This window comes from Pteropus vampyrus, unplaced genomic scaffold, assembly GCF_000151845.1.
Source record: "Pteropus vampyrus isolate Shadow unplaced genomic scaffold, Pvam_2.0 Scaffold58, whole genome shotgun sequence".
Taxonomy (NCBI): Eukaryota; Metazoa; Chordata; class Mammalia; order Chiroptera; family Pteropodidae; genus Pteropus; species Pteropus vampyrus.
This window is the reverse complement of record NW_011888839.1, coordinates 2,650,563-2,667,312: the sequence shown is the minus strand read 5'-3', so window position 1 is coordinate 2,667,312 and position 16,750 is coordinate 2,650,563. Positions and strand designations below refer to the sequence as shown.

General features: G+C 37.5%; 1 protein-coding gene across 9 annotated transcripts in view; it reads right to left on the bottom strand.

Annotated features, from left to right (window-relative positions):
• Positions 1–2,392, bottom strand: part of HACE1 (HECT domain and ankyrin repeat containing E3 ubiquitin protein ligase 1) — an 81,477-nt gene extending 79,085 nt beyond the window's left edge. For 7 of the 9 annotated variants that reach the window (XM_011360712.2, XM_011360717.2, XM_011360713.2 and 4 more), the window contains exon 1: positions 2,058–2,382. In XM_011360712.2, coding sequence (XP_011359014.1) covers positions 2,058–2,133 — 76 coding nt within the window. In that variant the 5' untranslated portion in view covers positions 2,134–2,382. Of the gene's footprint in view, positions 1–2,057 lie in introns of all 9 variants that reach the window. The other 2 variants (XM_011360716.2, XM_023530935.1) reach the window with 1 other exon arrangement.
• Between the last annotated feature and the right edge of the window lie 14,358 nt (positions 2,393–16,750).

Here is a 16,750-nt window from a genome sequence, read left to right as displayed (position 1 = left end):
TAATCAAAGAAAAAAACATAAGCAAGATACCACTTTTGTCTAGAAACATAGGGAAAAGTTTCATTTTCAGTCCCTCTAGTTTCCAGGGTGTCTCAGACTGTTGGTGGAAACTCCAAAGTTTAATTGAGAGGGAACAGTCGCAATCTTAAAAATGTCAATATAATTAGATTTACAATTCTACTTTTATGTATTAACCTAAAGGAAATTTACAGAGGCAGACTAACTTTAAAAAGTACAAAGCTGCTCCTCATAAAATCTATTATAAAAACAAAAATTAGATTCAATATTTGTTACACATATTTTATGAAATCCTAGTCATTAAGCACATTTAAAGATACAAAAAAAGTGGTTTTCTGAAAGCAAAATAAGATATGCAGTATGATCTTAATTTGGTAGAGAAAAAATAATAATGGAAGGAAATAAAGAAAATACTAACACTGGGTGGTGGAATAACAGATTTTTAAGTTTTTCTTTCTTTTCAAAACTTTCTACAGTAAAAAATTATTACTACTTTTATTTATTTTTTATTATTATTCTGGTGACATTGGTTAACGAAATCCAGTAAGTTTCAAGTGTACAATTCAACAGTAAGTCATATATATATTGCATTGTATGTTCACCACCCAGAGATTTGTTTGTCACCACATATTTGACCTCTTTTACTACTTTTAAAACTAGGAAAAATTATCAAGCCTTCTAAATCACATTTATGTAAAAAAAAGAAAAAAAGAAAAAGATGGGATTTAAACTAAGCAATATAAATTGCTGTGTCAATACCTACACACGCAGTGTTCTTCCTCAATCTATACCTCATCTACTTGACTGTGGAAAATGAGAGCAGCGCTTAAGAAATGGACTCTAAGTTGGACAGAAAAGAGAAAGAAAAAGTTGAAGCTGGGTGTCTGGTTACTGAAATTTATAGATTTTTTTCGGATTTTCAGTCGATTACTTCATACTGGCAAAGTATCAAATACAAAATTATTTTTGAGAAACAGTCACCACAAATCATCCCTATTCTGAATCCTAAGTAGAGACGAGGGGAAATTTTTTCAAAAAAATTATCCCTCAAATTCCCAGTCCCACGTTTCTTTGAAGATTCTCCCCAGGTCTCCTTTCTTAACCTACAAATCACCTCTCCAGAAGCAATTCAAGGAAAGTTTGGGGGTGAAAATTTAATTAAACTAATACATAAAAAAATATCACCCCTTAACTCTTCTCTCATTTGGGCATACATAAACAAAAGTCTCTTAGAGACAGACTGCCATCTCCCACTGCCACTAAAACATCTGAATTCATGAGGCTGCAAACAAAACGGCTTTCTCACCGTTTTTATTACTAGTGTTTTACCTGTCCTGAAGGAACCCTGGCATACTGAACTAAAACTCCAGAACTACAGGGATCATGCCTTATTCCTCTTCGGAGACGGTCCTGAGCCCCCACCTACGTCTGACGAATAATGAAGGCAGGAATGCATATTAGAGTGTACATAGGTATACACACAGTATCTTAAAAGTATAATTTTGATATTTGACACCCTCTTATTTATGTTTGTCAAGATACAGTACTGTTCTATATTTTCAAAAAGAAATGAAAGACTGCTTAACCCCTTCCGCAGTTTAAAGTAAATAATACTATTTTGGGAGCATGTCTCTATCCTCAGCAAGCAGCGACTGTAAAACGGCCCACAACTGTAATGTTTCCTAAATCCGGGTCTCCGCCGGGATTTATTTATTTCTGCCCGTTTGCCAAAACCCCTGAAATCGACAGTCGGGAGAGACTTCGGTCTTTTCTGCTTCTTCCACCAGCAGGATCCGCACTGCTCGGGCCCCTCCCGCAAACGCCCACCTGCCTGGCTGGGAGCCGCAGGCGACTAGTGGTCGCGGATGGGGGCCGGGGCGGGGGGGTCCCAGCGCCCACCCCTCACGTCTCAGGAAACTAAACGTGGGCGTTTTCTCAGCTTTCGGTTCGTTTTCCAACCCGACCTCTCCACGGCCTGAGCCCCGCCCCCGCGACCCCCGCACGCGGCCTCCGGCCGCCAAATCCGCGATTCGGCTCACCATCCGGCAGTTCCACGGTGCGAGCGCGGCGCAGCGAGCGCGTCAGGCGGTTGAGTTGCTCCATCGCTCTCTCCATCCTCGGCGCGCCCTCGGCGCTCCCCTAGCCGCGCCGGCGGCCTCCGCGCTCAGCGCCCTACATCCCGCCCCGTCCTACGGCCTTAGGCACCGGCTCGCCCCAGCCAGTGCCCGGGGCTGCACGGTCCGCTCGGGGCCGCGTCCTCCGTCCGGGTCTCGGGTGTTGCCTAACCGATCACAGAGGGAACACCCGCCACCACTGTGACTGGCGCCCTTCCTGCCACTGCCACCGCTTCCCTCCTGGACTCGCACGGCCTTCTGGGAACCGTAGTTCCGAGTCAGCCGATCTCCGCAAACTGGGCGGAGCCACGCTATGTGCGCTGGTGGATCCGCGCTCCCGCCACGCAGAAGCCTGGGTGGGGCGGTGTGTGCGGGAAGCGGTGCCAAACCAGGGCGTACCTCCAATTTCTTGGAGAGACTTCCTGGATATCTCCCCTCCCACCTCTCTTTGTTTTCCAAAATTGTACGGGAGCCACTTCCTTCAATTCACCTTACATTCTGTCACTCTCCTGTATAGAAGATTGGAGATTTGCACAGTTCTTAAATCCATCATCCCAGTTTTGGTACATTTGTCTTTCAGATACATAAACTGTTGAAATATACTATTTTCGTATGTCAAATTTAAAGAATAATAAAGTCAAATGCAAAACCAGTATCCACATTTTCCTTCATTGCAAGTAATTGAGAGCTTAATTATTTGTCTCCCCTGCTGGATGACTTCATGAGAGCAAGGACATCATTCTACCTTGGGCCTTGTATTCCTGTACTTACCACAGTACATGACACAAAGTTTCAACTTTGGGAAAGACATGGATAATGAATATTTTAGTTTACCTAGTACAATGCTGAAATGTCAGGTGATGACAGATCCCAGTGGGAAATCCAAAGACTCTGACTTTGTAAGTGGCAAAAAACGACAACGCCAACAAAGTATGGAAGAAATGAATTATAAAGAAATCAGTGGCAGGGTGGGGAATCATTTGACAGCTCTACACAGGAGGTGAGCACAAACCAAGGTTAAAAAAATAAATTTGAGAAGCTGAAATATTTAAGAATTAATCCATTCAGGTGAATATGAGCCTGGCTAACACCACTGACAATGAAAAGTTAAGGTGGGGATTTTCTCTTCTTGGACATACCCAGTGCCAAGATGATATGAGAGTAAGAGAGTAGCAAAGAACTTGGGCTTTCTCAGCTTCTTCCTGAGTCAAAGTTCTTCCGGCAATGGATGGGCACAGATGTCTTGAAGATGTTGGCTGGTCCAGAGGAAGAAAGCAAGTCTCACCTGCCCATCAAGGCTATTCAGGAACAGATGGAGGCTGGCGTGGGCACTTCCTGCCAATACATTCCTAAATCAGTTCTAACCTGCAGCTATCAGTCACTTGTGCCAGTGGTGCAACAGGCTCAGGGTAGATGTCCTAACCGGTTGGTTCAGAAGAGTTCTAACCAGTCTGGTAACAAGGTGGAGAGGTCAAGGTTTCAAATGAATGCCAAATGCTATGAGCCAATCTGGGCCATGCCCAACCCTTTGCAATCTGGCTTCAGCTGGAAATGTTCCAGCCTTTCTAGGCTTCCCCACACCATTCAGAAAATCAATATCCCCACCGCAGTACAGAAGTTAGCACTTCAGTTCTAATTATCACCATCACTCCTTAAGCTGTTGCTCTGTATATATCACTTCCAATGTCCAATGGGCGCCAAGCCTGGAGATTGTGTGCAGAAGCAGGAACCTCCAATAGCCTCCATGGTAGGCATTGTTACCCATGCTGGTCACTGTTTGCCACAAGAGCAGGAAATGCTGGAATAATGTTACACAAAGCTGCTGTAGATTTCCAGTTACAAATTCTGCAACATGATGCAGTCAGTCTCTCAAATAGTTCTGCTCCAAGGTATATGAAGCTGCAGTACAACTATAGGTTTATCACCACCTGTCCAATAGAACGTCCTACAATGGTGGAAATGTTCTATAATCTGCACTGCCCAAAGTAATAGCCACTAAGCAAATGGGGCCACTAGGTGCTTGAAATGTGGCTAGTGTAACTGAATTTTAAATATGTATTTAAATGTAATTAAATTAAATAGCTACGTGTGCCTAGTGGCTACCAAATTAGACAGGGTAGCTTATCATATCAAGAGGGAAGTTGCCCAGGAGGACAACAAAAAAGCCAAATACCTCCTCATATGTTATTAGCTAAAGAATTCGTAAATATTTTTTAAATAATTCTTTAAAAATTAAGATTTTTCTCACTTGTCCTGTGGAAGCCAACACCAAGATTATAATATGAAAGCTTTAAAAGGGCATTTTTGTAACATAAGTTCCATTATCAAAAGCACAGAGTTTTTCACTTATAAGATACCCGATTTTTCTGTGACTCAGTTTTAACTTTCTTTTTTTCTATATGTAGATTTTTTTTTCTTCCCTGGAAATTGGTTTTCTTGGAGATACCCAAGCTTAAGTTTCTCCATTTAAAAGATGAAAACAATCAATTCAACAAAAGGCAGGAAGAGAGCAGGAAAAATAAAAAACAAAGAACAAAGACCAACCATTATAAAAACGAAACACAAGAGAAGATAGTAGAAATAAGTCTAAACACATCCATGGCCATAGTCACAGAAAATATAAACAGAGTAAATGCAATGATTAAATGACAGAGGTCTTAGATTATATGAAAAGGTAAAACAAAACAGCTATTTGTTATTTCCGAGATACCACCATTTCCAGGAGACCACCATTTCCAAGAGAAAATGGGAAAAAAAAAATATGCCCAATAAATATTAACCAAAAAATCTGGTTATTTTTATGTATTAGGTCAGCTTTCTCCAGGGAAACAGAACCAATAGGATGTATTCATATATAGAAAGAGATTTTCAACAAAGAATTGGCTCATGCAATTATGGAAGCTGTTCAGTTCAAAATATACAGTGTAGGCCGGCAGGCTGGACATTCAGGAGAGTGGATGGTGCAGATGAAGTATAAAGGCAGTCTGCTGAAGAATTCTCTTTTGCTGGTCTTTCTGTTCAATTCAGGCATTCAAGTGATTGGGTGAAGCCCACCCACATTATGGAGGGCAAACTGCTTTCCTCAAACATCACTGATATAAATACTAATCTCATTTGAAAACACCCTCAAGATGGACACATAAAATTAACCATCAAAAACAATATTAATATCAGCAAAGTAACTTGAAAGCAAAAAAAAAAACCATTATTAAAGTCAAAGACAGTCACCAAGAAGTTTACAATAATGCTGAATCTATAACAACACAGACTAAAAATAAATCTATGCTTGACAGAATTATAAGAATAAATTCCACCACCAGCAGTGATAGTTTTATAATACTCTTCTCACTGAAACTGATAGAGCTAGCAGGAAAAGATAGGTAATTATGGAGAAGCCTCATCAAGGACATGTGCATGTGTGGAATATTCACTATACCTAACAAAGAGGAAATACATGTTCTTTTAAAGAGCGTATGTTACATTTACAAAAACATAAATAGTAGTAATGCTGGTCTTCAGATCAGTGTCAATCAAGAGGCAACATAGGAGACCATGACTGAAGCCAGACTGGGATTGCGTGAGAACTGCAAGAAATAAAGTGGACATAGGCGGGTATTAAAGGAAAACAAAGTAGGCTGAAGGTCAAGGAAGGCAGAGGACACAGGAGCCAGTAAAAGGAACTCTGGATCTGAGCCATGAGAGACAGCCACAGATCTCACTAAAACACACTCTCAGTACTCAAGCAATAGAATTTTAAAAATATAGTGCAGGATCTTGTACTTGCTCTGTTGGATTTCATCTTCAAATATTGAGGCCATTGCCATAACATGCAAAGATCCTTTTGGATCCCGTATCTACTAATCAGTTTCTTGGTATCCTTCTATATATGTATATCAGGTGCATCTTTGACAAACTCTCTCTCTCTGTAGAGATTTAAGTCCGATATAAGTGCTTAAACAAGAGAGGGCCAAAGGAAAAAGTCATTAAAATTGCCACTTAAAACTTTTCCCAGATTATTTTTGATTCATTAATGAGCTCTTTTGAGAAAAATGTTTCATCATCTATTAATACATCTAATTGTGTATTGAAAGCCATTTAAAAATGGTTGTGCACCTTTTGATCTATTCATTTCATCACTGGGAATATAGATCAAAGAAATAATCTGAAATAAAGACAAAGATTGATAGATAAATATAATCATCTATTCATTCAGAAGTACGTATTAAGTACCTTCCATGATCCAAGAACTATACCAATAAACAAATAAACAGTACCAGCATACTATCTATGGGAGGAGATACTTCTTAAATGATAGTTTTCAAATAATTACACAAACAAATATATAATAACAAAAAGACATAAGTGCTCTGGAAGGAAAAAAAATCATTCTGTGAAAGACTGAGGACATCTAGAAATGCTCCCCCCAGAAAGAGACACTTAAACTAAGAATCAAAAGATGAACAGGGATCTCTAGACACAGGAAAGGGGATGGTGAGGAATGTTTTGGATGGAGAAAATGGAGTTTGCAAGGATCGTGTAATGCATATAATGTTTATGGAACTTAAAGCTGTCTTTCAGTTTTGTCACTGAAAGCCAAGGAGAGAAAGGGAATAAACTGTAAGATGCGACAAGAAGAAGCGGTCCATGCAGAGCTTTGAAGACCACAATAGGGCCTTTAGCATAAATGCAGTGAAAAGGCATTAAAGAATTTTAAGCCTATGGGAGTAATATAATCAGATCTGTCTCTGGAAAGGAAAAAAAAGTCTCTCCATGTAAAGTATGAAATATGGATTGCATTGATGGTAGAGTAAATAAGGAGAGACTAATTAGTGGGCTACCAATTATTCCAGGTGAGAGGTGATTGTCGTTTGGACTAGCATGGGTGACTCTGTAACTAGAGAGAACTGGATCGACTGAGAAATGTTCTAGTGATAAAATCAATAATACCTGAGGATGGATTGATATGGGAAAGGAGAAAGAGAAAGGTGGCTCATGCAATTGCATGTATGATGGTACCATTCCCAGGAACAGGAAACACTGCAAAAGACCCAGGTTTGGAGGAGGAGATCATGTCATGGAGAGTTTGAAGTGCCTTTGAATTAGTGAAGTGGGGATATCAGGTAGATGATTTTACATATGTGGCTATTCTGGACTAGAGATATATTCTTTGAGATATCAGTGTACAGATGGGGTTTGAAGCCTAAGTTGAAAGTACAAAGTGGAAAAGGAGAGTTAACTTATTTAAGATTGATACCTGCAGGTTGACCTCCCAGAGAAGGAGCTAGCTTCCTGAAAAGCTCAATGGAAACTGGGTAATATAACTTGTAAACATAGTCTATCCCAGTAGACTATTGATGTGTTGGCTCAGGCTGTGCATGAAAGAAGAGTAATAGAGAGATAACTAGAGTCGGATGTGGGGTTGAGGGAAGGTTTTTTGATTTTTGTTTTGTTTAGTTTTGTTTTAGGTAACCAGATAATTGAGGATGTTTTAAATGTTCTGGTTGAAATAACTGAATATTCTAGAGAAAGAGGAATGTCTTCGTCCATTCTGGCTGCTATACCAAAGACACCACAGGCTTGGTGGTTTAAGTAACACTTAAACACTTATTTCTCACAGTTCTGGAGACTGGAAGTCCAATATCATGGTTCCAGCATGGTCGGGTTCTGGTGAAGGCCCTTTTCTGGGCTGTCTTCTTCTTGTATCCTCACGTGACAGAAAGAGAGCTAGAGAGTTCTCTGTGGTCTCTTTTATAAGAGCACTAATCCCCTTTATGAGGTTCTATCTTTATTACTTAATTACTCCCAAAAGACCTCACCTCTTAATACCATCACATTGGGAGTTACGATTTCAACATATAAATTTTGGAGGGACACAAATATTTGGTCCATAAGAAGAAGTAATTGATGATGTAACATCTAAAGTGCAGGAAGCTTTGTAAATAAATAAGAATTCCTTAAATGTCAATAATAAGAAAATCAGTCCATAAATTGTGGTATGTTTACATGAGCAATATTTGGCAGCCATCGAAAATGATACATGAGAAAAGGATAGCATTGATTCCAGTGTAAGGCAGGAGAGAATCTTTGGGGATGGAAAACTAAGTAACATGGGCCACCATGGGAGGAAGACTTAGCACTATATACCCTTTTAGATCTTTCTAATTTTGACCTCTATGAATTCATTTTATTCAAAACTGTGAATATAAACAAAATTAGTAATTTTAAATAATCAGAAATAATGATATATATGAAAAGTATTAATAGAGTGGGCATTATAGTTGTCTCCAAAACATTCAGTATCCCTATTTTTTATGTCAATCTCTATTTCTTTTTTCTTTTTTTCCTTTTTAGGGTAGAGGAGTTTTTAATTCCATGAAGGAAATTTTCTACACAAGAGTAAGGAAAATAATAAAATAATGCTCATATACTCATCACCTAACCAATCTTGTTTTGTCAATAGTCCCATTTACTCTCCCACCTTCACACTGGGTTAGTTTAATGTAAATCTCAGACATCATAGCACATTATAAACATTTCTTATGTATCTCTAAAGGATAAGGACTCCAAAAATAATTATAATACTATTGTTATACATAAAGCATTTGCAAAAATACCCTGATGTTATCAAAGATCCAGAGAATGTTCAAATTTTTTCAGATGTCTTAGACAATTGTAACAATTGGTTTATTTGAATCGGAATCCAAATAATGCTCACTATCACATTTTGTTGATATGTCTCTACAGCCTCTATTATTCTATAGGATCTCTATCCTGTTTTTCTTTTTCTTTTCCTTACATTTACAACTCTTAATTTCATTCAGGTGCCCATGCTTCTGCACAGCCCATTACCAACTCTACCTCTGACTCCAGGGGCAGGTGGCTCAGTTATAATCTCATCCATGGCCACTCTTGATAGTTGATGGTTCAGAATTAGACTAGTGAAAACAAGAAGTTGCTGAGAACTTGTAGGAAAGAATCTTCCTCACTCTTCTGAGGAAGCCTCTGGAACTCAAGCACTCTCTCTCTCCTTCTCTCTCAAATATGATATTTATGACAAAATATCTATTGTTTTCCTAATATCAGGAATAAGGCTAGAATGTTTGTTTTCATTACTTTTCTTCAACATTAGACTAGAGGTCCTAATCAGTGAAAATAGCACTGGAGTAAAAAGAGAAACCACAATCCCTACATCACATTACATACAAATTAATTTGAGAAAGATCTTAAATCTGAACATAAGAGTTAAAAATTTAAAGCTTCTAGAAGAAAATACAGGAGACTATTTTTGTGACCTGGGAGAGGCAAAGACTTCTTATGCAAGACTCAAAAAGCAAAAAAAGTATAAAAGCAAAAAATTGATGTTAGTTTTCAAAATTAAAACTTATGCTCATCATAAGGTACCATTATGAAAATGAAAAAGCAAATTCTCCATGGAAAAAAATATTCGCATTGCACATATCTTATAAAGAATTTGTATATGAAAAACTCCTACCACACAAAAGACAACTCAGAAAACTGAAGATGTTTGTGCTATAGTATTCTCAGGAAACATGATAATGGCCCCTGCAATAGAAAGACATTCTAACATTCTGTTATTACACACAAAGTTAATAAGTGTTTATTTCATCAAAGCAAGAGGCTTCTTCTCTAAAACTAAGATGAAATAATATTGGGATAGGGTGAAAGGTGTTCTTTCCAGATAACATGTGAGCTTAATACATGGGAATTAGTGCTAAAAAAAAATCTAACTGCAGTAAAATATCTTTTCTATTTTCTTAAGTCCTGAGATTATACACTACAAATATTAAAGACATATGCATTAAAAATCCATATTTAACTCTATGAATTCAAAGCACTGTAAATATCAATTCTCTTCCCTGCATATCAACCATTGGAAGTACATGCCAACCACAGCTGTTCCTTGTGGATATAAATTACAAGTCACTAGAAACTTTTCAGGAGTAGATTATTGCAAGCCTACATAAAGTTCAGTATTAAAAATGTGTTAGCTCTTGGGAGAGATATAAATCATGAGATTTTCATAAATCGTACAAATTGTGAGTGTGTAAAGTAGGTGTTTTTGGCTATGTTAAAATAATTTTGATGTTTCAAACTTTCTTATACCTGTTGCAAAAATTTCATGGTTCATGCTAATATTAAAAACAGTACTATGTCTTCCAAAGTGAGGCATTAGAATATAAATAGACATATTCAACATCCAAAATGAGATTCATACTGAAGATTTAAAAATTTTAAATCATTAAAGCATTTGTAGAAGTCTCTAACTTTCACAATAAATGAATTGAAATAAGTGATTAGCCCTACAAAAGTTTTCCGAATTTTGTAGTAAGTTTAATTACCTTAGTGATCCTTGAGAGAGTGTGAAAGATCATGTTTCCTACCAAAAAAAAAATAGTGTGACGAAAACTAGTATCATTGAACTTGTGTATATTTGAAACCATTTTTATTTGTATTGAGTTTTTTCCCATTTCAATAAAATTCTGCCTTTTTTTAACATTCAATTTGGTTTAGATAAAAGATATTGGCGAATTCATTCCATCATCAGTAACTTATTCCCAAATTCAATGCAAATGAATACTTACGTGGAAGGTGCAAGGCAGAAGTACAGTAAAGAATAAGACTTTTTTTACTCCCAAGGTTTTGAATTTTTGGAAAGAGAGTTAAGACATGTACAAATATGACAGTAATACATAGAAAACTGTGGAGAGTCCTTCAGGTTGTGCCAATAACCCTGGAAATGTGAGAGAGAGCATCATCACTTCATTGTAGAAAGGGAGTAGACTCAATAAAAGTTTCATGCCTAAAAGTTGGTCAAGTTTACACATGGGGAATAGAAACAAGCAGGAAAATCTGATTAACAACAAATAATAACAGTTGATACTTGTTAAACATTAATAGCTGATTTAGCTGAGACTTATAAGTATTTGGATAATTAAGGCTAACTAACATGCGTTAGTAAGATTTCAGTTGGCCTTGAATGCCATGCTTAAGAGCTGGAAGCCAATTCCTCAATCAGTGAAGAGTAACATAATTAGATGGTGGTACAAGAGTGACAACAGCTAAATGAGTTAAGAAGCCACTACAATTACACAGGTGAGTGGAAACAAAACACTGTATTAAGGTGGGAGCGAAGATAGACAGGATAGACAGGTTGCAGAATCTAGATTCTAGATGCGTAAGAGTTAAAAATGACTAGGGGTAGTCAGGAGTAAGTTCTTTTGAGAGAGAACAGCTTGTTCAAAAGTTGTTAAAACTTTTTAACAGATTTTCATGGAGGAAGAAAATTATTTTAAACTCAAGTTATCCATTTCTCATGAAGCTAGGTCTGAAGCATTTGTATATGTTTGAGCCTGTCTTTTCTCCACTTTGATGCAGTGGACTTGTTGATGAACACACGTTATCATGTTTCTCACTATTTATGTGCACGTGCTGTGTTTCTAACTCCAAATCATCAGATTACAGTCTGAAGAGCCTTATCAAGTCTGAGTCTGGAGTATGGGATGGTCTTATGCTAAATACATTTAATAAATGCATCCGTCATCTGAGTACTGGTTTTCCACATCCATATCAGTGTGGATTTAATTTACATAAAATCACTTTCAATTGTCCATGAAGAATTGATTTGGCCACCTTTTCTTCAAGACAAATAGTGACATGAAAAAAATAAAAGGTCTAATTTCCCAGGGTAGAGTGATTTAGGACCAGGGATCAAAGATATGGACATTCTAGTGCCAACTTTGACACCAGAAAACTGTGATTCATTTAAAATGTCTGGTTTCAAGTTTCTTCATCTGCAAACAGATTTATAAATTAATAATCAGGACTTTTTCAGTTGCAAGTGACAGAAATATGACTTCAGCTAGCTTATGTTGAATAAAGAATTTGTTAATACAATTAGATAGTTTATGGATCCCAAGAGGAGGGGGCACCATTAGAACTCTCTCTGGCTTCTGTGAGAGTTATCTTCCTAAAGAACAACTTAAAACATTTCACTTCTCGCTTCAGAATCCATGTCGGTGTCCCCATTCTCCATAAGTAAAAGCCTACACTCCTAAGCATGCTATTTAAATCTTGATACAGTCTGTCCTCAAACTTTTCGGTCTTATTTTAATAATTGCCTGCATTTATGAAGCCCTTCTGTAATCAAGATTTGTCTTAGAGGGAAACCAACCAGCATTAGAATTCCTGGGTCTACCCCTACTAACTATGTGCCTTGAAAAAACTTCAACACCTGGAAGCCTCCATTTTCATCATTTGCAAAATAAGGGTAATTACAGAATCAACAAGTAAGTATTATTTCACTTATTTCATTCTGTATTTCATGGTGGAAACATGGTCTCACATCTTACAGCTTTTCTTGATGGCCCATTCTTGGACCAGGGTGCAGGGTCAAGCTATCTAAATGGGCTGCTCTATTAGGAAACATGTGCATAGGTGATGCAGTTCCCCAAAATGTAGGAGCCAAGAAATGCAAAATAATTTGGCCAATACAGAGGATGTGGACTTATTTATTCAATATTAAAAGTCTGTTTCCGGGAAACATTATCCTTCTTTGGCACATCTTTCACATCTATTCTTCCAAAATGTTCTGTTAATTTTATTTTATTTTATTTTATTTTATTTTGCTTCTTTTGTTTGTACTTCCAGCTTTGCATTTATCTCCTGAATCCTTCTTCATATTTAGCACTATCACACTTCCAGGAATTCTCAATTAATTGAATATCTTAGCACTAATTGCTTTTAGGAAAAAGGTAAGCTGAGTTGATCTAACAGAAGCTGCTGTTCCCTCTACCTTCCAAATATCCACTGTGCCTCCCACCATTCCCTTGGTGCAAATTGGCCATTTGGGATAGGATCAAGAATCCTTGGTCAGCCTTCTCACTTTGCATCTTGGGGGTGGTAGATTTCATGTTATCAAGGCACAAGCAGTTTCTTTACAGCTTTATTGTACCTGGACACATACCACAGCTCCAAGTCCTTATTTAAGTTCAGCTCTACCTAATTAACCATTGACTTCTGTGCCTCAACCTACTTCCTACATAATCCCACAGTTCCAGTTCAATCCCTACATTTCACATTTTGGACACCATTTCTTCAATTAAATCTATGACTGAGTATGCCTATAGCATTTACAAAAGCAGGACTTGACTTCATATGGAAATTTAATGAAATAGAGAAAAACAATAAAGAAGGTTGGATGTATCTTTTCTTCACAATTATATAAAATGTGGATACATGGGAATGCAAGTATACAGATTTAGAAGTTGAATGTAGTAAATCTTTCATGCATAGTGGTACTTTCTTAACTGAACCATCACCACCATACAACTCCAGGGCATTTTTCAGTTGGGGAGGGGAGATTTTTTTTTCATCTTCCTAAATAATCTATACAGAATATTTGCAATCTCTCTCTCTCTCTCTCTCTCTCTCTCTCTCTCTCTCTCTCTCTCTCTCTCCCCCTACCTACCTACCTATCTATCTCTATCTCAACACAATAGATCCAGTTACAACTCCTGAGTCATTGTGGAGAGAGGTTTGGTGGGGATGGGGCAGAAGGCAGATGAAAGAGGAAGTAGGTACTCTAGACTAGATGGCTGAGAAATAGTGGGGGCAGGGAGGGGGGGATCATCTGCATTCCTGTGCTCACTCACACCCAGTGATGCTTGGAAGTGATTTCTGTTAGAGGATTTTTATGGCCCTGACCACCTCGTTTCTGGAAGGAACTGTTCCAGGAGTACTGAGGATGGAAAGGGTTTTGATTCTCATCAAGAATCACACATGGCCATGTACTGCTTATAATGATGCTCAGAAAAGTGCCACTAGGCTGGCACTTGGGCTGAGGGCAAATGCACAGCTATTCTATTCTGAGCAGCTTTTTATAATTGTGTTGATTATAAATGTAAACATTTTTTGCAAGATATTATCAGATTATAAGGCTAAAAGAAATAGCTTTTCCTTCTTCTGGAACCTCTTTATTTCTCCAAATCCTTATTTCATCATGTGTTCAACAGATGGAAAAAGGACAGGGCCTGTGTTTCATGCTGAAAGAGATACTGATGAATACAGGGTGCTGTCCTTGTCTATAAATGAGAGCTAGTGGTGGAGATGGGAAAGAGGTAAAATACATGGGAAAAACATATTAAGACATGCACATTTTAATTCACTGAACACATATTTATTCTGTACCTATTCCATTCTAGGTACTATTCTAGGTACTGGGGATATAGCACTAAACAAGACAGAAAATATTCTTGTCCTCGTGGGTTTATGTTCAAGAATAGAAAATTTTAAATATGAAAATAAAAATAAATAATATAATATTACCTATTTAAAAGTTGTGGTGGCAAAAGTCAGAAGGAACCACAAGTACAAAAGTCATGAAGTGGAAAACAGTTTGGAGTTTTTGAGGAATAGCACAAAGCTCAGTGTAATTAGAGTCTAGTGAGCTTGAGATGAGTGTTAAGAAATAAGGTTAAAGAAGTATTGGGGTAGGTAGAATGTAGTTTGATGAGCCACCAAATGATTTGTACCAATGGAGTGATGTAATCTAATGTATATTTTTAAAAAATATTTCTCCAGCTACTGAGTAGAGAGCAAACTGTAAGAGATACAAAAGTACAAAATAAGAGGCTGTAGCAACAGTTTAGTAGAGGAATGGTGGTGGCTCAAACCAGGATTGTTTCAGTGAAGATGGTATGGCTTTTGAAGATTTGCTGATGGATAGGATGAAGAATTTAAGAGAGAACTCAAGAGTCTAAGATTTAGAGCCTAAGGATTTTGGCCTGATTTACTGGGTGACTGGATTTGCTATTTACTGATGTGAATGACACTAGAGGCAGAGCTGGTCTGTGAAGGGAAGAATCAAGATTCCTTTAAATTTGAGGTGCTTATTAGAAATTTAAGAGGAAATTCATCAGGTAGAAGTTGGATCTTTAAGTCTGGCATTGAAGAAAGAGGTCAGGGCTAGATATATTACATTTCTCATCATATTACATTATATATCTCATCAGCATTGGATAGTATTAAAATTATAAAACTGAATGAGACCCCTTAGGGAATGACTGCAGATAAAGAAATCTGAGGTAATATGCCATCCAAGATTTACAGCTAGGGAAGGGTAGATAGGTGTAGCAAAGCAGTGAAAGTTGGTAGGTCAGAAGCCAAGAAAAAAAGTGTTTAGTGTTCCCAAGAGTTAGAGTTAAGAACACTGAAAACTGACTCTTGATTTTGGCAATATAGACGTCATTTATATCCTTGATAAGTGCAGTTTCAGTGGAGTGATGCATGTGAACCTGACTGGAATGAGCTTAATGGGAAATGGAACAGTTTTTCTATATTGCCGAAGACAGTGTTAATTGGTATAACTCATTCGGAGACAGTTTGACAGTATCTATCAAAATTGTAATACACATATCTTTGACCTAGCAATTCAACTTGGAATTTACCCTGTAGATATACTTGAATTTGTGCGAAATAATACATGTAAAGGTAATTTTTTTAACTGTGGTAAAATTTCCATGACAAATTTTTAAAAATTAACCATTTTTAAGTGTACAATTCAGTGGAATTAATATATTCACACTGATGTGCAACCATCACCACCATACAACTCCAGGGCATTTTTCATCTTACAAAACTGAAACTCTCTATCCACTAAACAAAATTCTCCATCCCCTCTCCTCCCAGCCCCTGGCAACCACTGTTCTCCTTCTATCTCTGTGACAAAGAGGTATTTTTTAACCACCATTTTGTAAAAATTAACACTTAAGTTAGTTAAACACAGAGATCATTAGACTGAGGTGGTTCTAATGCCTTAGCCGCCTACATAAGCAAACCAAGTACTAAGCCTGTAAATGCCTCAAAATTAAAACCTAAGGACAACAGATCACAAACATCCAACCAGGCTTTCCCAAATAAGGCAACCACTTATGCTATAGCCCAATCCAATAATTTCCTTGCTTTGCTTACATGTCTTCTCTATAAGTCTTGACTCTAACTCCTGTTAGTGGAGTGCTTCTAACTACTTCTGGTTGTATGCTACCCAATTTGAGTAGAATTTTGTTTAAATAAACTCTTAAAAATTTTTAATATGCCTCAGTTCATCTTTAAGCAATACCCATCCAACTCATCCTATCATTTTCTAGCTCTTTCATCCTGTTTTATTTTTTTCTCCTTACACTTATTTCCATCTGACACATATAGTTGTTTATATGTCTCCCCGCACTGGAATGTATGCTCCCTGAGAGCAGGACCTTCGTTTATTCTTTTTCGTTCCTATATCTTCTGAACCTAGCATAGTACTTGGCAAGTGTAGGGGCACAACTATTTGTTGGCAGAAATAAGGTTCTGGGGGAAAAGCACTCCTATTCTAATTTCTTGGTTATTTGATTAGGTCCTGTCTTTGAGGATGTACATTCTCCAAGTGTTGAGCCCTTAGTTCTTGGCTCCTGTTTCTCCCCAACCATCAGTTCTCTACCAACACAACTTTTTTCTTAATGCAATTTTTATTCAATCTCTTATCTTTTTCACCAGTTCAAATTCTTAGTCCCCTTGCCCTTCCTCTCTAACCTCCTGACAACTACTACCTCCAGTCCATT